At 45.0% G+C, this 24,599-nt stretch overlaps 5 protein-coding genes across 10 annotated transcripts in view; 3 read left to right on the forward strand and 2 right to left on the reverse strand.

Annotated features, from left to right (window-relative positions):
• LOC129170705 (LITAF domain-containing protein-like) overlaps nucleotides 1–10,986 on the reverse strand; it is a 27,715-nt gene extending 16,729 nt beyond the window's left edge. The window contains exons 1-2 of one of the 2 annotated variants that reach the window (XM_054758553.1): nucleotides 10,708–10,986; nucleotides 10,314–10,370 (exon numbers count right to left, since the gene is read on the reverse strand). The gene's annotated coding sequence lies outside the window, so the exon portion shown is untranslated. The remainder of the gene's footprint in view (nucleotides 1–10,313; nucleotides 10,371–10,707) is intronic. The other variant, XM_054758557.1, reaches the window with a different exon arrangement.
• Nucleotides 1,831–5,365, forward strand: LOC129170703 (myeloid-associated differentiation marker homolog). Its single transcript, XM_054758548.1, has 2 exons — nucleotides 1,831–2,381; nucleotides 4,616–5,365. Exons 1-2 carry the CDS (start codon nucleotides 2,112–2,114, stop codon nucleotides 5,207–5,209), a joined length of 864 nt encoding a protein of 287 aa, XP_054614523.1. The 5' UTR covers nucleotides 1,831–2,111; the 3' UTR covers nucleotides 5,210–5,365.
• LOC129170702 (myeloid-associated differentiation marker-like) lies at nucleotides 6,954–7,805 on the forward strand. The gene has a single exon (XM_054758547.1). It carries the CDS (start codon nucleotides 6,954–6,956, stop codon nucleotides 7,803–7,805), a length of 852 nt encoding a protein of 283 aa, XP_054614522.1.
• Nucleotides 10,987–11,489: 503 nt separating the features above from the next.
• LOC129170694 (zinc finger protein 774-like) lies at nucleotides 11,490–20,510 on the reverse strand. 5 transcript variants are annotated; one of them, XM_054758530.1, is made up of 8 exons: nucleotides 17,797–20,510; nucleotides 17,598–17,672; nucleotides 17,309–17,448; nucleotides 17,108–17,194; nucleotides 16,927–17,025; nucleotides 16,575–16,685; nucleotides 16,381–16,504; nucleotides 11,490–14,536 (listed from the first exon to the last, which is right to left on the reverse strand). In XM_054758530.1, the coding sequence occupies exons 2-8, from the start codon at nucleotides 17,605–17,607 to the stop codon at nucleotides 12,786–12,788; spliced, it is 2,322 nt and encodes a 773-aa protein (XP_054614505.1). In that variant the 5' UTR covers nucleotides 17,608–17,672; nucleotides 17,797–20,510; the 3' UTR covers nucleotides 11,490–12,785. The 5 variants fall into 5 exon arrangements, with proteins under 5 accessions (XP_054614505.1, XP_054614504.1, XP_054614503.1 ...); XM_054758528.1 differs by having other exon boundaries at nucleotides 11,491–14,536; nucleotides 17,309–17,511; XM_054758529.1 differs by having other exon boundaries at nucleotides 17,598–20,510.
• LOC129170700 (somatostatin receptor type 5-like) lies at nucleotides 18,758–24,341 on the forward strand. The gene is made up of 4 exons (XM_054758545.1): nucleotides 18,758–20,308; nucleotides 21,226–21,924; nucleotides 23,408–23,797; nucleotides 23,874–24,341. Exons 2-4 carry the CDS (start codon nucleotides 21,259–21,261, stop codon nucleotides 23,943–23,945), a joined length of 1,128 nt encoding a protein of 375 aa, XP_054614520.1. The 5' UTR covers nucleotides 18,758–20,308; nucleotides 21,226–21,258; the 3' UTR covers nucleotides 23,946–24,341.
• The last annotated feature ends 258 nt before the right edge of the window (nucleotides 24,342–24,599 follow it).

Here is a 24,599-nt window from a genome sequence, read left to right on the forward strand (position 1 = left end):
TACCGCTTCTTCCTCATTAGGGTCGCGGGGACACCACACATAATAATTATAAAATAAATGAAGTTGACTACTTTGCAGATTTCACTTGTTGCTATTTTGGGAACCAATCCCCCGCGATAAATGAGGGAACACTGTATTTCAACTTTACTTCCCAGTTACCTTTTAGCAAAGTAACTAGTAATGTAACTGTAACTAGGGATGTCCGATAATATCGTCCCACCCCGACATTGGCATAAAAATGTAATATCGGTCAATGTCGATATCGTCTTTTTTTCCCTATATTGAAAGCCAATATAGCCCTTTAAGCGGCAAAGTCGTAAAACATTGCTGAATTTGCTGCGTGCTGTAGTTACTACTTTACACCAGGAGATGGCGGACATCTGTAACTTCCAACCTGAGCAACATTTGTGGCGTTTCTATGCAAACTTGAGGAGTTGATAGACTTTGGGCCCCGTGTGCAGTCACAAAACACTGATACAGTAAAATCACCTGCCAAATACCAAACGTCTCAACTTTTCAGGTCCAAGCAAATGATGACAAATACTAAAATATTAAACACCAGCAACAAAAAGGATGTGAGCAAGCGTCAGCATGGAGCCAGAAGGCAGAGCATCCTGATTTATCTCGTTACACTCGTTCTGGTCCTGCTGACCTCCCCGGAGAGCGCCATGGAAGGGAAATCTGAAACCATCGTCAAGTTTATTAGATCAAAACATTACGCCTGCTGCATTTGGATTATTGATCCAACTGTTGCAGCAGGCGGGCAGGCAGGCAGGGACCATATCTGCACATTTAAGTGCGGTCACGTAACACGCTACACATTCGGGACTGGAGGGAACAAGCATTCGAGGCCAAACGGGGTGTGTCTTTCCGTCTAACTCAGTGCGGCCCAGGAGCCATTTGCAGCAATAATGGACAAATTATTTTATAAGAATAAAGTCAAAATATTAAAAGAAAAAAAGCATTAAAAATTGAAATGAGTAATTTAAAAATAATGAATTTAATGATAATAAAAAACATTATGTCATGTTGGTAACAAAGTTGAAATATTAAAGAAAGACGTCATTTTTTTTGAAGTCGTGAAATTAGGAAAAACAAACAAAGCAACCAATGACGTTGTCATTTTTGGAAAATTAGTCTTTACAAAAAGTTATGTTACCAAAATAAAGTCAGAATATTGCGGAAATAAAGCCATCATTACAAGAAAAAGAAGAAAGTCAAAACAGTTACAATAAACACACAAAACAAATAAACAACAGCAGAAATGCAAAGAAAACAGCTGTCATGTTACAAGAATAGAGTTGGATTCTAATGAGGAAAAAAGAGCACAATTCTACAAGAATAAACTTGCAACATGAGACAAAGACATTGAAATATGAAAGAAAATATATCTTACTCTTTCAAGTCCTAATATTAGGAGAAACAAACTAAACGGAATAAAGTTGTCATTTTTGGAAAATTTGGTCCAGTCAAAATATTATGGGAATAAAGTCAATATTTTAAGAAAGAAAGTTTTTAAAAATCTAAATCAGTAATCTTAAAAAAAATAATAATCATTTTATGAGCAAAATGTCATTTTCGTAGCACAACGTTGAAATAGCTCAGACGCACTTTTTCCAAAGTGGCCCTCGCTGGGAAAAGTTTGGACACCCCCGCTCTCAGTCATTTGAACAAGAAGGAAGCGGTGAGAAAAAGCAAAGCCAAGCGTGGTGAGTAAATCCTCCCCTTCTTTCCTGTCAAACATTGACAGATACAAGCTATTCATGGGCGACCCAGCCACACAATGAAGGAAAAACCTGTCAAGTCTGTGTCATACTGGGTGGGGGAACAATAAAAAAGGTAACGTGGTGATAAGAAAACAGAAGCAATCCCTCCCCCAAGCAAACATGACAGCAAATGAGCGACACGCTTGCGCACTGAGGACTGGCTTGCTGTCCATTAGAGAGGAAGCGAATCGAGGCAAAGGGAAGGGAATGGCCCTTGCCTGTTGACACATGCGGGGGCAGCGCTAGCACAGTGACAGGTTGCCACTGAGTGCGGTACGACCACAATACCGTAGCATCATCTGGACACACGACAAGCTGAGACCTACAAGAGAAAACAAAGCAAAGATGGTGACGGTGGACGTGAAGGCGCTGGCGGCCCCCGTGGGCATCGTGAGGATCCTGGAGGTGATCTTCACCTGCATCTCCTTCAGCCTGGTGGCGTCCGTCACCGGCCACTCCACGGACTCCTTCTGGACTTGGTGCATGTTCACCTGGTGCTTCTGCTTCTGCGTCACCATCCTCGTACTTTTGCTGGACTTCCTGAGTCTGGGATCCAAGTTGCCCATCTCCTGGGATGACTTCACCACCGCCTTTGCCATGCTGGCCACGCTCATGGTGCGTGTCTTTTTCTTCATTTCCAAGAATCATTTGAAAAAAGGCAAGCTACTGTCGTCAGATGATCACAAGGATCAACTTGTTGCATGTTTATCAGGAGTAGAATAAACATACGTCAAATATTTGAATTAGCAATATTTACTGGAGCACTTCCTTATTGTGGCGATAAACGAGCATACGGGTAAGGAACCGCGGATGGTTCCCCTACAGCGGGGGAGCTCACACTTTTTCAGCCGGCAAGCTACTTAGAAAACTTTTATCCAAATTCAACCATGCAAAATACAGAACTATATGCTTACTACAAAATGAATGAAGCGATTACTCATGTTCAATCATTCCAGTGAATGAAGGTTAAAAGAGGTTGATGTGGTTTCGGTTTGCATGAGGAGGGGGTACACGGCCTCAAGTCAAAATGTCTGAAGAGGCACCGCTGGTCTACGGCCAATCAGGATGCAGAAGACAATGGGCAGTGCAGACAAAAGAGAGAGAATAGCGAGACACATCCGCCTCAGAACTACAACACTCAACATCCCACAATGCAATTCTTCTTAAAGGGCAAGGCTCGTACTGTAACAGCGTTCATACGCTGTAAATCCTTTTTTTTTTTTTAAAGAAGCACTAAAATTGTACACAAAAAAATCCATGAAACAGCGAGTTGGCGAAAGGTGAACCGCGACAGAGCGAGGGAACACCGTACTGATAACATGTCAGCAAAATAGCGACATCGCCTTCATTGGCACACACACTTCCTACAGTACGTCCAGTTAGCATTTGCTATCATACTTTACACATACACAAGAACTGAAAATGATTACGCAAAAAAAAAATGCAGCCGAGGTCAAGGCAACATATTAAAAAGGCTTCCGCAACGGGCACATTTTCCATTTCATCATGAAATAAAAGTTTAAGAAGCAGACGCCTAGAAAACACACATTTCTACAGTGGAGTTCATGACGCGAAGCAAAGCCTTTTTTTTCCGACATAACTAGTGCATTAAAGACAACAACAATAAAAACATTAAAAGAAAGTGTAAAATGGTCCGATTTCAGTATGACATGGTGATTAATCTAGATTAATTCATTTAATCTGATAAAAAAAATGTTATAATAAATGACGTCGGTTCTCATAATATTCACTATATTTGGTGTTGCTTTCGTACAAACAACTTTATTCATGGAACAACATTTTTCTCAATTACGACTTGATTTTATTGTCACATAAAAATGTAATTTTATTCCCACAAAAATGTATGCTTTTGTCTTATAATGGTACCAATGTTTTTGTCCGTTTCTGAATTCAAGTTTTGATTTATGGTCAGTGTGGCCTTCATATTCCTTTGCAAATGATTGCCACGTTCGCAGAAAATGATTTTATTTATTTGTGCGTGTCTTAAAAATACAACTTGATTCGGGCGGGACATCGGTTGCAGAAAGATTTGTGACCTAATCTTTGCAACAGTTTTCTGACACGTGTAAAGACACGCCCCACAGATAGTATCTGAGGGTGGACTTGACAGAGATATGATAAGTCAACAAAACTTGAATGCGCCATAAAATCATGAAAGACTCAACAGTAATGGCAGCACAAAGAGGACAGTCGTCCAGGCTGGTCCACCAATATTACACTTAAAAAGGTCATCCAGACCTTCCAACCTTGAAAAAAAATAAAATTAAATAAAAAAAAAACCCACATACATACATACACCCAGCGGTTGAACGCGTGATGTGACGCCAACTCCTCTGCGAGCCAACACGATTTCTGTCGATTATCTAGCTTGCTAGCTTCCTTCGTTGCGAGCTAACAACGGTAATTAAGGAGAGAGGGGGAGTGTTCCTGCAGCCGGGAACTCATCACTGCTTTTTTATTGCAAATGTGGATCTGAAATCGGAGAAGGTGTTTGCGGGGGTCGAACGAAGTCGTATATGGACAGGAAATAATGGACTACAAGCTTTTTTAAAATTTTGTATTTAATTACAATTTACATAAAATTTTAATTTAATTGTATCCATTGGATTCTTTTTTTTTAAATAATTATTATTTATCTAAAAATGTTTATTACTTATATAAATAAATATGTATAGTATGTTATTATATATATCGTTTTTGGATATTTTTTATTGTTGGGGGGAGGTAGACGGCACGCTACACCAGCAGAGACCGAACTGGAAACTGAAACGTGCAAAATGCGTACCCAGAGACCAACTTATTTTTTGTTGCTGTGTTCTTGTTTCCAGGTGCTGAGCGCATCCATCATCTTCGCGACAGTCTTCACGTGCTCCAAATGCTCCGAACTGATCGCGGCGTGCGTGACTTCCTTCCTGGCCTTCGTCTTGTACGCCGTGGAGGTCGGCCTGACCCGGGCCAGGCCCGGCGAGATCAGCGGCTTCCTGTCGACGGTGCCGGGTCTCCTGAAGGTGCTGGAGGCGTACGTGGCCTGCATCATCTTCGTCTGCTTGCAGTACAGCAACTACCAGCTGTACGCGGGGCTGCAGTGGTGCGTCGCCGTCTACTCCATCTGCTTCATTTTTGCGCTGCTGGTCATCATTTGCACCGTTTGCCGCCTGCTGGCCCTCTTCCCGGCCCCGTTTGATAAAGTTCTCATTGTGTGCAACGTGTTGGCCGTCTTGATGTACATCACCGCCGTGGTCATCTGGCCGTTTTACAGCTTCAAGAATCATCCCCGACCGGCCATCTGCTCTCTGTTCCCAGCATCTTGCGCGTGGAATATGTTGGCCGTGGTCGCTTTCATGACGTGCGTCAACCTTATTGCTTACATCGTTGATACCTTTTATTCCTTCCGGCTTGTCTTCTTTGTGAGCAGAAGCTAAAACCTATGGTGTTACTCCACATGTCTGCTTTGTACCTCATGTTACACGCTGTGTGAAATAAGAGTGGTAAATAGAAAATGCGTATGCTTTTCCTGTAAGAACATCCATTGACGTGCTAGGAATAGTGAGCATATGCACCACATGAATAAAACGTGAGCTGAGCGTGGATAAATACTTGAGTGACTTGTTTGTTCGATGGTTCAAGAGGCGGCAGGACCCAACCTTGGCCTTTCAAAGTGTGTTTGCACGGGTGTGTTCAAGTGCGCATACCATGAAGCACTGAGGGCGTGGCGACCGGACACATATTATATTATATTCCTGCACGTAGCGTCATTATCATCCATTAAACAGCTACAGCAAACGCCGGATGATTTATAGACGCACTCACGTTCAGCACCAACACCTCCAGGCCCACCTGACACCTCAAGTCCATGTCCATTTTCCAGGCCATAAGTGGCACTTTTTTTCAAAGTTGAACTAGTCCTTGGACTTCCTTAAGTCACTGTTGATGCACTCCACTGCTGATGGGGATGTCGTGCACCTTCTCTAACCATCCCTTTAAGGATTATTGCTGGGTTTCACGTGACGTCACATCCGGGTGTTGTCGGCCCCACCTCAAAGATAACTAGAAGTCATGAAAATACCGCATCAATGTGCCGTCCTCGCACGTGGAAATCAAAAACCTCAGAATCTACATCAAACTGTAAAACCATGTAGCACGCACTTTTATTTCAAAATGATAACACAATCTATATTTTTGACTTTTTAGGCTTAGAAAAATACATTTACACTTTTTCCCCCCAATTTAATTTTCCAAAATTTACAATTTTTTAAATGTATTTTATATTTCAACTAAATGACATAATTTTTTCTCTTTATATTTTGACTTTGCTGTTTTGTTCTTGCTCATTTAAAAGGCAGTTTACATTTTTAAATCAATTTTACCTTCATTTTCTTCTCATAGTTATGACTTAATTCCCATAATATTTGGACTTTATTCTCGTGACATTATATATTATTATGACTTTTTCCGCAACATAGTTTTCCAAAAATTACATTTGACTGAAAAAAATAATGTCTTTCTGTTTCCGCTTACTAAAATGACTTAACTTTTCCTTCTATTACATTGTTCTTTTTTTACTCTCGATATTTTGACTTTTTTCTTGTAAAATTATTACTAATTTTTCAATTTTTGCCTGTTTTTTTTTCTTGTTAAATTGTATTTTTTAGAATGCGCCGCAGGCCAAAACAAAAAAAACAAAAAGAAAAAAAAACAGCCACAGGCTACTGTACAAATGCCCCCCGGGCCGCACTGTGGACACCCCTGCTATAGGGCAGTGTGAGTGCGGGTCGGCAGGGGACAAGACGGGAGGGAGGGGGGAATCCCGCCCAACTGGTCCATTGTGAGCACATTTGCACAATCAAGGCTCTGATATGAGAAAGGCTTCGTGTTCTACGACCCACAGAACAACCCCGTTGGCGATAAGGCCGCGAGTGAGGCGACAGGACCAGAGTCCAGCGTGAGTGCGCCTTGATGTGAGCTTGATAACCAGCGGGTGTCCAATGAGCAATGTGGGCCGAGGGCCATAAAGTGCACAGATAAGCCCCGGATGTACGCCTGCACCTGAACACACATCATGCGGCTGTTGTGGAGTTCCTCTGCTTTAGAAACCATTTGGGTGTTTTGGACGGAAATGACTAGAAGAGATTTCAAAGAGGAGACATTTTGAAGCTCCATCCAGCCATGATCCACGTTGACGTTCACTCCCTCACCCAGCCGGTGGGCGTCCTGCGCTTGCTGGCCATCATCCTCACGTGTGTGACTTTTAGCTTGGTGGCATCCGCGGGGTACGTCCCTTCTCCTTACTGGGCATGGTGCATGTTCACCTGGTGCTTCTGCTTCTTCTTCACCCTCCTCGTCATCGTCCTGGACTTCACCACCTTCAGCGGCAAGCTACCTTTCGCCTGGGACGACTTCACCACCGCCTTCGCCATGCTGGCGAGCCTCATGTGCCTGGCCGCCGCCATCATTTACCCCGTTTTCTTCACTTGCCAGGTATGCCACCGGCAAATCGGCGCCTCCGTGGTGGCGTGGGCGTGTCTGGGGGTGTACGTCGGCGAGGTGACTCTAACTCGCCTTCGCCCGGGCGGGCAAATAAACGGCTTCCTCTCCACGTTGCCCGGCTTAATGAAAATGCTGGAGGTTTTCCTCGCCTGCCTTACCTTCACGTCTCTGGAGAAGGGCCAGTACGCAGACACCCCGGAGCTGCAGTGGTGTGTGGCCGTGTTCTCCTTGTGCTTCATCTTGGCCATGCTTATCATCCTGCTCACGGGCGGACAGCTGACCTCACGCGTGCCCTTCTTTGACAAGATGGTGATCGTTTATGACATTTTAGCCGCAGTCACGTACATGACGGCTGTGGTGATCTGGCCTCTTTATAGTTTTCCAAACAACGCCAGACCCCCGAACTGTGGCTACCTGTGCTCATGGGATAAACTGGTGATGGTCACCATCATGACTCTTCTCAACTTCTGTGTTTACACCGTGGACTGTGTCTACTCCATACGGCTTGTCTTGTTTGTCAGCAGCGAGTGAGACTTGTGTTAAAAACTGACACACAAAAGGTTTTGTACACGTCCCGTCTTTTCTATGAAATGTTTGATGCTAGTTAATGATTAAGACGCTATTATTACTGCCATGAACGGGGCGAATGGCCTGTAGAACTTTGGATCCTAAAACAATAAGGAGGATCAAACATACAGAGCTCTTTTATTATTTTATTACTATTATTATGGGCGTGGAATGATGTCCAGTGTTGGATATGTCACTTCCTTTTTAAGACAACATTTCACTCATAGAGGTTTGCTTGAAATATAAAATGTGTTAGCAATAAAATACGTTATCATACATCATATATATATATACATATATATATATATATACACACATATATATATATATATATACATATATATATATATACACACACACACACAGTATATATATTACTTGGCTTCACTCTATCATGTTTTTTTCTAACTATATAAATAAATCTTCACAGTTTTGTGGTTGGATAAGGTCTATTATTAGTCTAAAATATGCATATTTAAGCTTTTTTGTCAAAATAAAGAATTTTCAAGCATAAAAATGGCTGAATGAACTAAAATACAAATAGAGGGCATTCAAAAGATGCGTTCAAAGACGTTGTGATACAGTATGTAGTGTTCTACACTGGTCACTAGGGGTCAGTAATGTTACACTGATGAGACAAGAGCCACCGCAGGAAGTACTGCAAAGCGGGGGTCCTCAACAACTGGGCCGCAGCCCCGGAACCGGTCCATAGGCAGGGCAAACGGGTGACATTCTGCAGGACAGGAGCGAGCGTCCCCTGTCCTGCGCTCTTATTTTGGCGGGCTGTGCCTTCTCCGGGGAGGAAGAGGCAGCCGCTTCTCGCCTGGTGGCCGCGCACCTGCGGCCAATTAACATTTGTGGCGGATGAAAGGCCAGCGCGGTCGAATGTGCGGCGCTGGTTCATTGTTGATTTTGTCATTTTTAATGCCGTTGTTTGTGCTTCCTACGCTTCTCGCCTCCAAGTCAGTGCTGTAACTTAAACAATTGACTTACCTGGACTACTTGCACCTTTTGTCACAGAGCCTTTCCTCCGTCGCCTTTTGTTTCTCCTGTTTATGTAATTAAAGCACCCTTACTTTTTGCACTCCATTGCCTCGTCTCTGCACACGGGGGGTCAAGCTTTCGACAGCTCAAACCAGAACGTGACACAAACTTTCAGTGGCAATGATTTAAAAAAATAATAATCTTGTAAATAACTACATGGGCATGGATATCAATTTTGGAAATATGGGCCATTATTTTATTTAAAAATTATACAGTTACAAATCCCGCAGTTTTTGCATCCCACTTTCTTCGATGGTCCTTGAACGCACCATCTGACGTTCTCCCATGCTGCACAGATAGATTACTCTACTCTATTTTCCCCTTTTTCTTTCATCTCATATTCGGTCCCAAATGCTGATACTATGTGGGAATGAATAAAGTTACGTTTTGACGATGTTATTGAGTGCTATTGTAAATATCCGTCCGGTCCGCAATCTGAAGTTAATTCATGCTAGCCTGTTATGACGCATCAAACAGCGACGTAAGGTTGGGGACCTTTGCTGTACAGAACAGGAAATTCATTTGGGTCTGGAACCAATTCACCGCAATAAATGAGGGTTTACTGGCATTGTACAACTTAAATATTGCAGACTGAGTTGTTAAGTTGTAATATTTCAATACATAGGAGATCTCTTACTACTTACAATACACTAAGTCCCCTACTAACGAACATCCAACGTGCAAACTTTCGGAGATACGAACACAAGCCGACTAGTCTATATTTTCATGGGTTTTGCCTGATAAGTCCATATTTATACTGATACATGCTTGACCAGCAGAGGGCACTGTGACACTGCTAATGGGACCAACAGCGGCGAACAAGAGGAGGAGGGGAGGACAGAGAGCTACATTGTAGTTGTACGATGCAATCCGGACAGAGCGTGTGATTAAAGTTTATGAAGAGTTAATAGGCCTGCTTAGTTCTACACCACCCACAGAACACTACCTCTTTTAGAAGAGTCTAACCACCACCACCATTTGTTTTTTTTCAATATCTCCTCCTCCTCCTCCACAATGACTATGCTCGACCACTCCTCTTCAAAGGTAAATAACATTTATCATTACGTATTATATCACTTTTATTATTGTTTTTTTCATGAATTATCCTGGTTTAATATTACTACTGCATCCAAACTCATATTTACATACATACACATATACTGTGTATGTATACACGTACATGTAGTACCTATATCATTGGTAACATTACCTTTTACCCTACTTAAGAACAATTCAACTTAAGAACGGTCGTCTGGAACCAATTGTGTTCGTTAGTGGGGGACTTAGTGTACTTTTGTGTTACCTTCCCAAAACAGTATGACATTTAATTTTTAGCAACAAAATGCTAGTTGAGGAACCCCTTGAACTGATCACCAATTACAGTCATAAGTTGAAATAATTTTTTTAATGGGCCTGCCTGGTGCTTACCTGTCGCCCAGCGTCATATCCTTGCAGGTTGCTAGCATGCTACATGCACAGTATGGCCTGAATAAGATATAAAAAGAAACAATATGTAAGTATGAGGAATAATAGTATGGGCTACGCTTCACTGGCAGACCCATAAGAAGCAGAGGAGAAAAGGATTGGCAACGATCATAAACCAAAGAGTCTGAATTTTGAAGATGGCACCAGCAGACACAGAAAGGCACTTTAAAGAAAGAAGGGTAGTGCCGCCTGTTTGTTGTGATTACAAGCCAATGAGTCATGGAATGTTTTTTTTCTACGCATGGACGTGATCGTTCAACTGTTTCCATCACACCTTATACCAGGAAAGAACCCACGTGGTGGGAAAGAATGCAATTATTTGTGATGTAGTCATTACCTGAGAGAGGACAGTGGAACCTCGGTTGTCGTGCGCCTAGGTCTTAGATGAAAAATATTGCCAAAAATGCCTCGGCTTTCGTACGGCCAAATCATGCGCCGAACAAAGTAGTCCGTGGACCAAACGAAGCATCCATACGTTGGTGACTCGAGTCTCCGTGAAGAATGAATAATGGTTGTTTTAGAGATACTAAAAACATAATTTAATCATCTTTATAATGAGTGTGTGGGCCGTTTATTTGTTCATAGAACCTACACAGAACTCTGAACAACTCGCATAAGTCTACTTCCCAAGTAGTTCTTCCTCTAGGGAGCGCGCCGCCGTCCGCTGAAGAGGCGTTCAATAGCTCTGCGTGGTTCTGGGTGTGAAATTCTCATCTTCTTTTAATTAAATACAGCTGCAATAAACGTTGCAAGTGCCAGAACTTTGACACATAAAGTGAGAAACACTACTGAGTTCAGGAAAGTACGAAGGTAGCTTTTGTGACAATAGGATTTGTTTCTTAGTTAACACAGGTTGCAAGGGAACAGTTTCAGGGAAGCGCACAACAAAAAGTGGGCGAAAATTTGTGCGAGGGACAGCTGGGTAAACCAGGGCCAAATGGAACAACTCACGTGAGGAATTTGGGGCTTTTCCCGTCCTTTTGTCAATTTGTCAGCGAAGCATGGTGAAGTCAACAGTCTTTGTAGGAGGCTCATATGACTTACACTCGACTCAAGAGATGCGGTTTTCAGATGATGCTGATGGTTTGCAAGTGGTGCAGTATTGACTCAAATTGTTTGAAAAACTAAAAAACACTATGTACTACAACGTGCACGATGATGCATGAACGCACTTGCAAGAATGTCTTTCCAAGACTTGTCGTTTTTATTAAGGAAGTAAAACAAACACCAATCGAAATCCAACATGAAATCTTCCGACTTGGCATGAAAAGCGCAGACAGAAGAACAGTCTCATATTGCCGGCACCAAACAGCAAATGAGCTGCAGTGCCAAGAATGCATTTCTCTAACAGCTAAAATCAGGCACAAAGCAAATGCTGCACAATCATGCTGGAAGCTGGCATCACTCTGGTTTCCCAGCATGCTTTGTGGCACTTGTTTTGTAAAAAGTTGCTAAAAGTTACATGTTTAGAGTTAAATATTTATTAACTATTTACTAGTAGTAGTTTTCATGTGTGTGTGTGATGCTTATATTGTTATTTCTTATCAGAGTCAGACAGTTATGTTGAGCAATGACCTCTGGACTGAGGACTTGATGCGCCGCCCCCCCCCCCCCGCAGATGAGTTGAGGTGGAGACCCTTGATGTACACCATATCCTTACAAGGAAAACTGCACTTTCTTTGGAACACACATGCCTTTCTCTTTTCTGTTTGTTCTAAAGATTTAAAAACAGCTAAAAAGAGGCAGCTAATTGATGCACGTAACGGGACACAACTACTCCGCCAAGAGAGCCTGCTATTAAAACACCTCCAACAAGGTTTTAGGGTTTTCTATCCATGCTGTGAGCATGTAGTAACAGGAACATTCACGATAACATGTAATACTTACAGTATTATGGAACCTCCTGCCTGGGTGCACTGATTTCACATAGCAACATACGCTACACCTAGCGCCAAAACAAGCACAGCAGCAGTGGCGGCAGCTCCATATGTAGCGTTACCTTTGGCTGGTGAGGCGTTGTGAGCGAGTGTGCGGTGAAGCTAGTCGCTAGCCGGCTAGTTGCTCGTCCCTGTGGTGGGGTGAGGTGTCACTACGCAAGTGAAGTAGTTCTCCGGTGTAAGAATGTTAACGGTCACTGTAGCTTGGTTAATATGCAGGTCACATTATGGAAATGGGAGTGTTGTTGGAAGTTTTTTCAAAAGGCTTTATAGGCAGAATAGTTGCATCCCATTACGTGCAGTCTGAGCTGCCTCTTTTTATATCTTTAGAAGGCACAGAAAAGAGAAAGACGTGTGTGTTCGTGTGCCACGTAAGGATTGTGGATGATGGGCAAAATTCCAAAAAAGGTGCAGTTTTCCTCTAAGGTTGAACCAACATTGAAACCCAATCTTAAAAGCGGTGACGTGTTTGTACAACCTAGCTTGCAATTGAATGCACAAGTTTTTTGTGGCGGTTCATGCTGTGGCGCCTTGGGAAAGCCTTGAGGCAAATGTCGCAAACAAACGGCTTCTTGCCCAAGTGTATCTTGGCGTGCATGTTCAGTAAGCCGACAGTGACAAAGGCCTTTGGGCAGACGTCACATTTGAACGGTCTTTCGGTGGAGTGGAACATGAGCACGTGCTTCTTCACCTCCGCCGTAGACAGGAAGGACTTGTCGCAGTCGGGGACGGTGCATTTGAAAGGTCTCTCTCCCGTGTGAATCAGCTTGTGTCTGTTGATGGACGACGCAGAGAAGGTCTTGCCGCAGTCTGGGCACGGATGGCGGAAGAGTTGTTTGTGGTGCTTCCGCCTCTGGTGCAGCCTCAGCGAACCTTTCTCTTTGAAGGACGCCTGGCACTCGGTGCAGAAGTGTTTCTTCTCGTTTTTCGACTCGCTGTGGATAAAATGCAGGTGGCGCAGCAGATTGGACCTCTGGGAGAAGGTTTTCCCGCACTCGGCGCAGAGGTAGGGCTTCTCCTTGGTGTGAACCCGTTGATGCGAAACGAGATCAGCGTCGTTTCTGAATCGCAGGCCGCAAAGCGCGCACCGGAAGGGCAGACTGCCCGTGTGCTTCCACTCGTGTCTGATCAACAAGCGAATGCTGGGGAAGGTTTTGGGGCAGTGGTCGCAATCAAAGGGCCTGCTGATCTTGTGGAGGTCTTCAAAGTGTCTGATCAGGGGCTTAAAAAGAGTGAAGGTCTCCTCACAGCGAGTGCACTGAAAGCCAGGGTGGGAAGACTTGTGCCTTTCCAACATGGCGGCGTCCTTCAACACCTTCCTGCACACGCTGCAGTAGAGCTCGTTGTGGGTCCGCTGGTGCGCTTCCAGGGACAGTTTGTACTTGAACGCCTCCTCGCACTGGTCGCATTTGTAGCGATCCTGGCCCGGTGCCGGACCCGCGCCCGCTTGCTGCCGAAAGTGGTCGGAGCAAATTCTCTTCAAATGCAGCTTGAGCGAGGTGAAAAGCTTGAAGCGGCTGTCGCAGCGCGGGCAGGTGTACTGACCGTCAGGGAAGTGGGTTCTCAAGTGAGTTTTCAGGTTTGTTTGGACTCGCTCGTTGCAGATGAAACACTGGACGTGACGGGAGCTTTTTTGAGGAGCGACTTCTGCCAATCCTCGGTCTTCATTTGTGAGGGAAGCGAGCCCCTCCACAGGGGAGCTGCCCACAGGGGCCGTGTCGCTAGAGTGGTCGCTCGAGTACTCGGACCACGAATGAGGACCGCCGTCAGAGTCCTCATCAGAGTAGAAAGACCAGGAGGAAGCGTTGCTTCTGTCGCATAAGTCTTCATTGTCAGAGTGATGGGAAGGACTCGTCACGGACACTTTCACGGGGAGATCTTCGTCCTCGTTGAGTCCTTTCTTCTCTTCCAACAAAATCATTTTCATCTTTAAGCCTCGGTTTGCTCGCACAGATCGCGACGGCAGTGACTGATCGCGTTTTTCCACTTGAACGTGGTCGCCCATCGGAGGAGAAGAAACATTACTTAATTGACTTTTTGCATTTTCCTCCCAATCTGCGATTTCTACCCAATCAGCCTCGTCGATCTCTGTCTTGATGCGATCCCCTGTGACTGTTTCCGATTCCCCGTGCGGAGAAAGTGCGCTTGGACGCTCACCCTGGAGGCCGTGTTCTTTCACTGCGGCACGCTTGAGAGCCGACAGGATGCGGGTGCCATCCACGGAATCATCTGAAAGCCAAAGAAAGCAAGACTGTTGTCACATTTTGCTGCATGACGATAACAACAACTAGACCAGGGGTCGGCAACCTTTACTATCCCCAAACAGCCATTTTGCATCCTCGCCCACTGAAGCGAAATTATCTGAAACACAAGCGCTTATAAACTTCTGTATGTACAGTGTGCATGCGTAACGGATGCCAACTGGTGGGGTTGTGATAGTACGCTGGTTTAAGCGTCCCTGACGTCGTTCGTCAGCTTTGCTGAAATGTCTTACACATTGTTTGTGTTATGTTCTACATTGTTCCAGCGGTAAATCCATCAAAATGACATTTATAGTTGATGGCGCCACGCATGACCCACTGGCTCTCGCAGCTCAGCCTTGTTTCCGGAAGTGACGTCACCGGGGTAATACCGCTCAGGTAAACAAACATGGTGGTGGTACCTCCCCTTAGATTACATTCCCATCGCAACAGACGTTGTGGACCTTTATACTTAGTTACGACTTCTCCCTTGAATTCACCTTCCTTATCAAAGTGCTGCCATGTGCTACTGTTTTGCAGCCGTGTTTCATTTAAATTAAAAAGACACCTCTGTTCTCTGTGCTTATTAGGAGGAAGGAGACAGACACAACCAACAGAACAAATACAGTAAAGCTCACACACACACACACACACACACACACAAAAAGATGCTGTGGCCAGAATCTGTCTGGAGTGTCCCGAATCCAAAAGAACCACTGTTCATTCTTCACGGAGCCTGAGTCACCAATGTGTGGGTCCTTTGGTTGGTTGTGCGATAAACGAGACACTGCCCAAAGTGGAGACATATTTTTAGCAACAATTTTCAACAAAAAAACGAATCCTTTGAAAACCGGAGCGTAGGAAAACCGAGGTTCCACCATCTAAGAGAAGATGTGAACTAAAGGTGGCTGAGGAGCAACCCGTCGCGGTGGAAAGTACAGAAGAAAAAGCATGTAAGTATTCCACTCGCCAAGTACTCAGTAGTACTGGACACAGCGCTGTCACAAGATCTCGCCAGAATAAAACGTGTCAAGATTTGTCGTTTCGTGGGCACTAGGCCTGGGACGATAATAAAGTAATGAATTAATCACACAATAAATGAAATGACCTTGATCATCTTGCCGGCCTCCATATATCACCACGTGCGTGCGTGCGTGCGTGCGTGCGTGCCTGCTTTTCTCGTCTCTCGCCTCCAAACAGGCAGGAAGAGGGTTCACTGTTTGGTTTCAGCACCTTGCCGCGTTTGTTCCATAGAACAATGGCATGAACGGCGTGAGCCCTTTAGTTAGTCATACAGTGTCTTTGTCTCGGTGGGTGGAGGCGGGGCCGCTAGCATACACACAAAGTGCAGAAGAGTGTAACGTAGTAGAAGTTATATTAGTATATTGCAATATATTGTCAGATTTTTTGGATTGTCCTTTTCTTAAAAGTAAAGTTAAACTCTCGTCTCATCTTGTTCTCGTAGACCCAACCTTGTGTGTCGTCTCGTCTCGAGTGTCTCGTGAGTACTCCATTTACGACACAGTAGTATATCCTCTTTTGGACAGCGAGTTATTATTAGCAGTTTCTGGATTTTCTGTGCAGCTCTGCCTGAGTTGTTTTTAATATTGCAATTGTTTCACATAGTTTTGTATATCTTTTCCAATAAATCCACGACTCTCGTGTCTGTGTCGAGGTCTCAAACCTACCCGGGCCGTCACAAACATGTTCTCCCCACGCTAGTGTGGGTTTTCTCCAGATACTCTGGTTTCATGCCACAGCCGGCGTCGCCCGCACCAAGGCCTCGACACAAAAGCACAAACCAAGCTTAAGACAGAAGTAAAAAAAACTTGCCGTTGTTTCCGAGCTGGCTGTGTTCCCTGTGATTGTGCAGCAGGGTCCTGAGCTCCTCGCAGTGCCGCATGGACTCCATACTGCTTACCAGAGCAGAGGACACCTCATCACACGTGGACGCCACCTAAAACAAATACAAACCTGATATTTATTGTAACAGGGATGATTGATTATGATGATTTTTTTTTATGTACCTGTTGGAACGTTCGCCAAGGAAGAAAAGCCTCAAGCCTGGACAGAAAGATCTCCATCAGGGCGTCAAGGGCTTTGTCATATGAAGGGCCAAACTCTTCTGGAAAAACATTCTAAAAGGACACCAGAGGTAACGTTTTTAAAGGGCCTCCATTCTGCTCATTTCAGGGGCTTTTTAAACTATATTACATCCCAGTGGGGCAGTTTCTACTAAAATACTCCATAAATCTCAGGTTGTGTACAAGTAAATCTGCATTCTTCTCTTCACCAAAATGCACAATACAGGACAATAAAACCAAATTTTCCTGACATTCGTTTCACCCCAGAGTGTGAAAATGCAGCATCAACACTCACCACAAAGAAGTGTTCCCTCTCAGCAGGACTGTGCAGCAAGTGTCTGACAAAATCGACAAATTCTGAGCACGGATCGTCATCCTCGTCCGTAGCATACATCTGCAAAACATCATAGTCTGAGAATAAAACCTCACAGGCGGGGAGGTGGTGCAAATGTGATGATTACTAAATTGTATGATACCTTGATGAGGATGTTCATCCTCTCCAGGTGTTGCTGCATGATGTTGAAATTGGCTGTTGGTTCGCACTGACATAACTCCAAGACAGCCTAAACACAACCCAAAGTAAAACATGGTATTACTTATAAATGTTACAAAATATTGCATGTTTGAAAACTACGGCAATAGTAGCGACTCCATCCCCGTTGAAGTGGCCTTCTTACCCGCGCTCGTAGGCCCAGGATGAGTTGGGCCCTCTGGGAGCTGGCGAGCAGCTCTGGGACAATGTCTGTCACCATAGAAACAAAATCCTCCAGCATCCCATAATCTGCCACAACTCTTTGCTGGACGGTCTGCCAGATTGCTGCCGACACAAGCTGAATTGGTGACACCAGCAGGCGCAAAGCGGAAACCGGAAGTTGCACACCTAACCAAAATAGCGTAGTTTGTTCATTAAAAACGTGTGTGTTTGTATTTAAAAGTATTAAAAAGGGAATTAATGAATAAATGTACCTGTATTCATTTTCACTTTTGAACAAGAGTCAGACGCTCGGAGTCCAGTCGCAAGAAATCTACTTTACCGTCTCCCTGTAGCGCCACAGTTGTGTTAAGTTTTAATGGTTAAAAAATATGTCAAATATGTGATAGCTGCGACTATCTAATGGTTGAAGCTAGCTATCAAAGTTGCAATCAAACGTGTCGCTAAACTCACAAAGTGTCTGGTTATTTCAAAGCGAAGGATTGAAGCACACAGATACATCTGTTGCCCGACGTCGACGCTTTGTCCCACTGCATATTAGGTCCGGCCTTAACGGCGAAAAGGTTCCTTTTTCTTCTTATTATTATTTATAGCGGGTCGCAACCAACGATTAGGTACATACCGCCACCTACTGTACCGGAGTGTTCCGCCTCTCACAAATACACTTCGGCGCAGTGCGGACAAAGCATGTAACTTGTAAAAGTAACGATACAATCATTTGCCATCATCTTATATAAGTACACAAGAGGAATAGCGTGAGAAACGTATTAAATATCAGTTTTAATTTGACGTCGGAGGAAGATACAAGAAAGCTGCAACTGGTTTTGTGCTTGGGGAAAACATGCAAACTCCGAACAAAGATGTCAAAACGGGGATTGGAACCCTCGATCTTCTGACTCGGAGGGTAACACACTAAACACTGGTAAAACGTTTGGCCCTATGAATCACGATGGCCTCCCAACCCACTCTGGGGGTTTAGAAGCATGTGGTGAAAGTGTGGGAGGAGAAACATAAAAGCTCAATACGGCCTTGCATGTTACTATTATGCTCTTTATGTGCCCAGAAGGGGGGAAAAACAATTTCAAGTCTTGATGAAGATGAAGCACTCCCTGGATTAATATTACTACTACTCCTGCTACTGCTAAGAATAATGACAATAAATCGGTATATTCGGGAATACAGTCGTCCATCGCAAATTGCATTTTTTCATAAATGAATTACGGTAGTTAATAAATGATGGCTGTTTCCTGGTAGATTATGGTCTATTATTAGTCCAAACATATCGAAGTACAAGTGCTATGTAGTATTTGGTCACTAGGCGGCAGTAATGACACAAAACATTGACATTACCTTAACACTGCATGAATCAGTCATGGCATGTGCCACATGTTCGTGTGAAAAATTCCGTGTGAAAGTGGTAGGTTTTTAACTTCTTAAGTTTAGAACAAATAAACTGCGCAATGTGATGTAAAGAATGAATAATTGGAACGTAAAGGTGACTACAGGGTTGTTATTTCATGTCTAATCATGTTAAAAAATATTTATTTAGGAAGTCATATACAGGTTTTGTATGCTGTAACTACAAAAACATTCCATTCATTAACATTGGCTGCTATATCGAAGACCTCTGGAGCCCACCAACTGCTATAAACGAGGTCAGTGATGTCGCTTTGGAGGGATACACCCTATTTATGACCTACTCTTTTTGTTTGTTTGTTGTTTAGGTTTTCTTGCAGGTGTACGTTGTGTTAGCCTTAGTCAGAGCCTACTTAATATGCTGTGTTAACTGCCTTATGAGTTGCCATGAAGTACAATCTAGCAATATTATTATTATGATGATGATGTTTTCATTTTTCTTTGTTTTTGTTTTCCCCACTAACGGGCGAAGAACCGTATTTGGTAACTTCATTCAACCGGATTCTCCACATGAAAATACAAAATAAAATCAAACTGCTACAAAAGCAAAATGGTCACGTCTGTGCGGCAACAACAGTCTGGGGTTGAAACGCCAGAAGCAAACTCAACTCTCCTTCTCCCGCGCCCGCAGTCAGGACTCGTGTCACGTTCACAGACACCCGGAAATCACAACACACTTTAACACGACACATAACTGCCAGGCCGCTGATTCTCTGAAAACGGCAGTAATAACCAAGTAGTGTGGTGGTCTCATTACCGCCACGGAAAGTGTTCTATTCTTGTTTTCCATGTCATGTAATTTCATCAATCTGCCAATGGTGTAGTTTCATCCAAGCCGCGTATTTCACAACGTTCGCTATGCTTAGATGTGATGGCTTTGGCAGTCCAAGCCCCATTAGCCAAGACAAAAGGGTAAATGAGCCCTATCGTCGCCTCGGTATGCAGGAGTGCTAACGCACATACGTACATCCCTGCAGGGCGGCTTTCTAGAAGTGTGTTTACTTACAACCTGTGTCCACTCAGAACCAGCAGAACAGGTCCGTCAGAGACGTCAGCATCTTCCCACTGACCATTGTTAGCAAAACACTTCAGATGGAAAATCCAGAAATGGCGTCCACAGTGCAAAAACAGAGGTTGTACGAGCTCTAGCAGACATTTACAAGGAGGTCTCTCACTCAAAGCGCACAACACCTTTCAGACCAAGCAGCTTAATTAGCATCATGCTAAGTCTCCAATAGTGGACCATTATGTGTGATGGTAGGTACACACCACCCATCAGTGGTTGGGTGGGTGGGGCTTTGCCACCCAAAGAAGGGGGTGACATTTCCCTCACATAAATACAACCTGCGCATCCGTCCGCTGTACGACCCCCTCCTCACACACGTTTCCAGCACGGCATTCCTCTGCTATGGTATGGAAGGGTGCTGATCAAATGGAAAGCCTTCCAACCCAGTGGGAAAGTTCTCTCTGATCTTCAGGTTTCCAAAATAGATGCCAAGAAGGCGAGACAGAGGACGCAAGGGAAGATGCGGCACACAGAAGCACACAGGTAGGCGTCCCTTCATCGTCATCATCTGAGAGCTGCGTTGCCATGAAATGGGCTCACTTTCAGCTTCCCCAGGTTACAACCTGTGACTTGAGGACATCTATGTGAACCACTACACTACCAATGGTGGATGCTAGAAAAGTGAGGTTAGGTTTTAGATGATGCTGCATGTTAAGATGCACTTATAATCCTCCATGTCACTGGGGGGCTTACATGAATATCGTTTGGTGGAGGAACATGTCAAGCCGCACGTCGCCTGAAGTGAACGTTGTGTTTGTTTCCTCAACAAGGCGCTGCGGGCTGCGCGTCACGCTGCTGTTTTTGGAGCGCGCTTCACTGAATCTTCACATCAAACCAGTTATTGTCGCAATACATTTGTCACAGCCCCAGGTGGCGACGGCTAACAGCTAGCAGCCGGGAGGAAATTTGTGCAAATCACTCCAATTCAAGCCAATTCCGAAAACAGTATACAGTATCTCACAGGCGTGAGCACACCCGATATTTGATTAGAGTATATCTTCTCAGTGGGCAGTGCCATAGAAATACTCCTCAGACATACTTGAGGGTAGGAGATGACTCAACACACAGCCATCACCCAGTACGGTGGCTGTGGCATCATGATCTAGCACAGCATGAGTGCTGCCGACACTGGGGAGCAGCGGTTCATTGGGAAAAACAGGGAGTGAGGTTTACCAACATACGTACGTACATAGAGGCGATACGATTTCTTAGTTTGTGCAAGAAAAGATCAAGGTTATACAGGAAAGGTAATCTGGTGGAAAATAATGCAAAAAATGAAATGAACTTGACCTTCTCGGGGTGGCGGGGCGCGCCCCTTACGTAACGGTAGGAGCAATGTTACGTCCAGTATATCCCACATAACAATCTCAATTTTGTGTCCATCTGTTTTTTCTTCGAAGCCTTTTCGGACTATAATCCATCCCTGCCCGAAGATGGCCGACTACAACATGACGTTGCCATCCGAGGAGGCTGAAATGCCCACAAGGGGCTACAGCGCCAACTTGACCAACATGAGTGAGCCACTGCCCTTCGGTGTGGTCACGGCGGTGGTCTACACCATCGTCTTTATCGTGGGTCTCCTGGGCAACACGCTGGCCATCTTTGTGGTGATCCGCTATTCCAAGATGAAGACAGTGACCAACATGTACATCCTCAACTTAGCCTTGGCGGACGAACTGTACATCCTAGGGATCCCCTTCCTGGGCACCAGCAGCGTGCTCTCCTACTGGCCGTATGGAGACTTCTTCTGCAAGGTGTGCATGACCGCCGACGCCATGAGCCAGTTCACGTCTACCTTTTGCCTGACGGTGATGAGCATCGATCGCTACCTGGCGGTGGTACATCCCATCCGCAGTGCCAAGTGGCGGAGGCCGCAGGTGGCCAGGATTTTCAGCGGCATGCTGTGGGTTGTGTCCTTTCTGGTTGTGCTGCCAGTCACCATCTACTCGCACGTGCAGGAGGGACTCAATACCTGCAACATCACGTGGCCCGAAATGCAGAACTGGTGGTCTGTTGTGTTTATCCTCTACACATCCATCCTTGGCTTCTTTGGACCGTTGCTGGTCATTAGCATCTGCTACCTGCTCATCGTCATCAAGGTACACACTTCACTTACTTTTGCCAGTGATTTTCCCAAACGCTTGCCAACCCTAACCACTTTCCCATTTTCACTGCCCTCTCGTGCCCTTTTCCCTGCGCCACATTCTCACGATTTTTTCTTATCTTTATTAGTTTGTCACCGATTCTGTTCAGAATTTTTATGGGCAGAATTTCTAGGCGCAACCGAGGCATTGAGGGGTTCCAGTTTGGGGACCTTGGGTTCCTTAGGTGGTCCTGATGGCCTCAGCGTTGACTGGAGCGGTTCACAGCCGAGTGTGGAGCTTCTAGGATGAGACTCAGCACCTCCAAATCTGAGGCTGTGGTTCTCAGCCGGAAAAGGGTGGATAGGACCCTTCGGGTTGGGTGGGAGGTCTTGGCTCAGGTGGAGGAGTTCAAGTATCTCGGGGTCTTGTTCATGAGTGAAGGACATCTGGAGCGGGAGATCGACAGGCGGATCGGTGTAGTGTTTGCCGTAATGCCGTTGCGTTGCTAGAGAGAGCTCGCGGATACAAGTGGCCAAAATGAGTTTCCTTTGTAGGGTGGCTGGACTCACCCTAAGCCAAGGTCACAACTTGGTCGTACGAGCTCCTACGGCCGGTCTACGTGCAAAAACAACACAAGAAACGCACGGATGACGCGTGTGTGACGTGCAGATTTTCGAGCCATAGACTGGCAGAGGTTCTTTGTCGTGTCAAACAAACTCTACGGGCTTTTTTCAGGTTGGAAGACAAACTTCCGTACGTCTTCGTGTGTCTTTCGTACATTTGGACAAAATGTGAATTTATTCGTATGTCGCACTTGCGGACTCTAACGTGTGTCGTGCTCCACCCGTGCACCTGACGTACGTACACTATTTAGGGTGATCGGTCATCGGGGAGGTCGGTTTCTGTTGGACCTTTTGGAACAAATCAACAACCGAGGTACCGAGGTGTACTGATGAGGTCTTTTAAAGGTGTGGTCCTCCGGAATGATAAATCAAGAATAGCTACACAGTTATCTGGGGAAGATGCACAGTCTTGGTTGATATCGTAGGTAACACCTTGGAAATGTTTCCGACCTCGTAAAGCCCTTGTCCGTGTTTCACAGACGTGAGATCTCGTTGGAAAGCTCCCGGTTAGCACAAAGCTACAGTAAAGTCCATTAAAGCTGCAGTTACCTACGAGATGGCGACAAAGGCCCATACAGTATATGCTCCGTAGTTGTACGGACCGCCATGGCGTCTGTTCTCATCAGAGAAGCACGTGGATAGGCTCAAACGGTATAAGGAAACAATCTTTGTTGCGCTTTCTAAGAAAAGCCTTGGAGTTTGATGAAATATTGGGACATGATCACAGATTTACGGGGATTACTACGGGGCTCCCAGATTGCAAGTGAACTGAAAACCAGAAGCTATCTGTGACTGTAGAGGGCACAAGGTTGGCAAGTATGCCCAAATGTACGCAGGAAAAAGCTCATAAAGGCTCCTTCGCGTTCCAACGGCAGGTGAGGTCGGCAGGCGTGCGCGCAGGCGTGACCAAGCGCCGTAAATCGGAGCGGAAGGTGACGCGCATGGTGGTGATCATTGTGCTGGTCTTCGTCCTTTGCTGGATGCCGTTCTTCACCACCAACATTGTCAACCTGGTCTACATCATCCCCGAGAACAACGCCACGGCCGCCGTCTACTTCTTCTTAGTCATCCTCACCTACGTCAACTCCTGCGCCAACCCCATCCTCTACGGCTTCCTGTCGGACAAATTCAACCAGAGCTTCCAGACTGTGCTTTGTTTCCACAAAACCAAATGTGTGGCCAACCAGGGGGACGCTGGACAGGGGGCACCGTCGGACCGCCGCCGCCCTATTTTACCATCCAATGGAAATATCCAGAACATGCAGGTAGGAACCGTGTTATTTGTTCCTGTCTCAGGTGGTGCCTTCAGATGGATCGTAACTTGTGTGTGTTGTTTAACAGGGTGTCCAGATGGAGGCTGTTGGGAACCGTGACGATGCAAAGACAGTCCTGAACGGCCAATCAGTGCAGTGACAAGATGATACGTGGAACTGCCACAATTTACACCCCCCCCCCCGGAGCTCTGACTGGTTGACCTTTTCACCGTAACATTCACCACACAATTCAGTTTCAAGTTGTAATATTTTTGGATTAGTCACATCAGGGGTGTCCAAAGTGTGGCCCGCGGGCTGGCGGCACATTCTGAACAAAACTGAGCAAAACAAAAGACTTGAAATGTAATGCTATTATATAAACTTGTCATTTTTGGAAAATGAACTTGGGGAAAAAAGTTATAGTATTATGGGCATAAAGTCAAAATATTATGACAGAAAATGTACAAAGATTATAGGAGAAGAAAGTTTGGAAAATGTAAAAAAAAATCAACAAAAAGGGGGGAAAAAAAGCAAAGAGTGAAGCTGATACTAACAACACACTTTTTCACCTACAGTATGTGGCAAAGCGGAGATGAAAGACGTCTACGTTGCTCACATACCGTATCTGCACGTGTTGCTTCACAAAATATCAACGTGGCAAAGTTGCATCCTTTCATTTTTCACTACACGGCCCTCGCTGGAAAAAGTTTGGACACCCCTGGGCTACATGGATGAACTTCACTACAGTACAAAAGTTGGCTTTTAAAATGCGAGAAGTTCTCAGTTCACCACGAATGTGTTGGATATGCTGTAG

This window comes from Dunckerocampus dactyliophorus, chromosome 18, assembly GCF_027744805.1.
Source record: "Dunckerocampus dactyliophorus isolate RoL2022-P2 chromosome 18, RoL_Ddac_1.1, whole genome shotgun sequence".
Classification (NCBI taxonomy): Eukaryota; Metazoa; Chordata; class Actinopteri; order Syngnathiformes; family Syngnathidae; genus Dunckerocampus; species Dunckerocampus dactyliophorus.

What these genes read in the sequence shown, in the direction of transcription:
- LOC129170702 (XM_054758547.1), top strand. Translation starts at nt 6,954, where the DNA reads ATGATCCACGTTGACGTTCACTCCCTCACCCAGCCGGTGGGCGTCCTG.
- LOC129170700 (XM_054758545.1), top strand. Translation starts at nt 21,259, where the DNA reads ATGGCCGACTACAACATGACGTTGCCATCCGAGGAGGCTGAAATGCCC. An exon ending in ACCTGCTCATCGTCATCAAG is followed by an intron (nt 21,925 to 23,407) that starts GTACACACTTCA and finishes TTCCAACGGCAG; the next exon opens with GTGAGGTCGGCAGGCGTGCG. An exon ending in GAAATATCCAGAACATGCAG is followed by an intron (nt 23,798 to 23,873) that starts GTAGGAACCGTG and finishes GTTGTTTAACAG; the next exon opens with GGTGTCCAGATGGAGGCTGT.
- LOC129170694 (XM_054758528.1), bottom strand. An exon ending in TCCTGGGCCTACGAGCGCGG is followed by an intron (nt 17,195 to 17,308) that starts GTAAGAAGGCCA and finishes GGTTGTGTTTAG; the next exon opens with GCTGTCTTGGAGTTATGTCA. An exon ending in AGAGGGAACACTTCTTTGTG is followed by an intron (nt 16,686 to 16,926) that starts GTGAGTGTTGAT and finishes GTGTCCTTTTAG; the next exon opens with AATGTTTTTCCAGAAGAGTT.
- LOC129170703 (XM_054758548.1), top strand. Translation starts at nt 2,112, where the DNA reads ATGGTGACGGTGGACGTGAAGGCGCTGGCGGCCCCCGTGGGCATCGTG. An exon ending in CCATGCTGGCCACGCTCATG is followed by an intron (nt 2,382 to 4,615) that starts GTGCGTGTCTTT and finishes TCTTGTTTCCAG; the next exon opens with GTGCTGAGCGCATCCATCAT.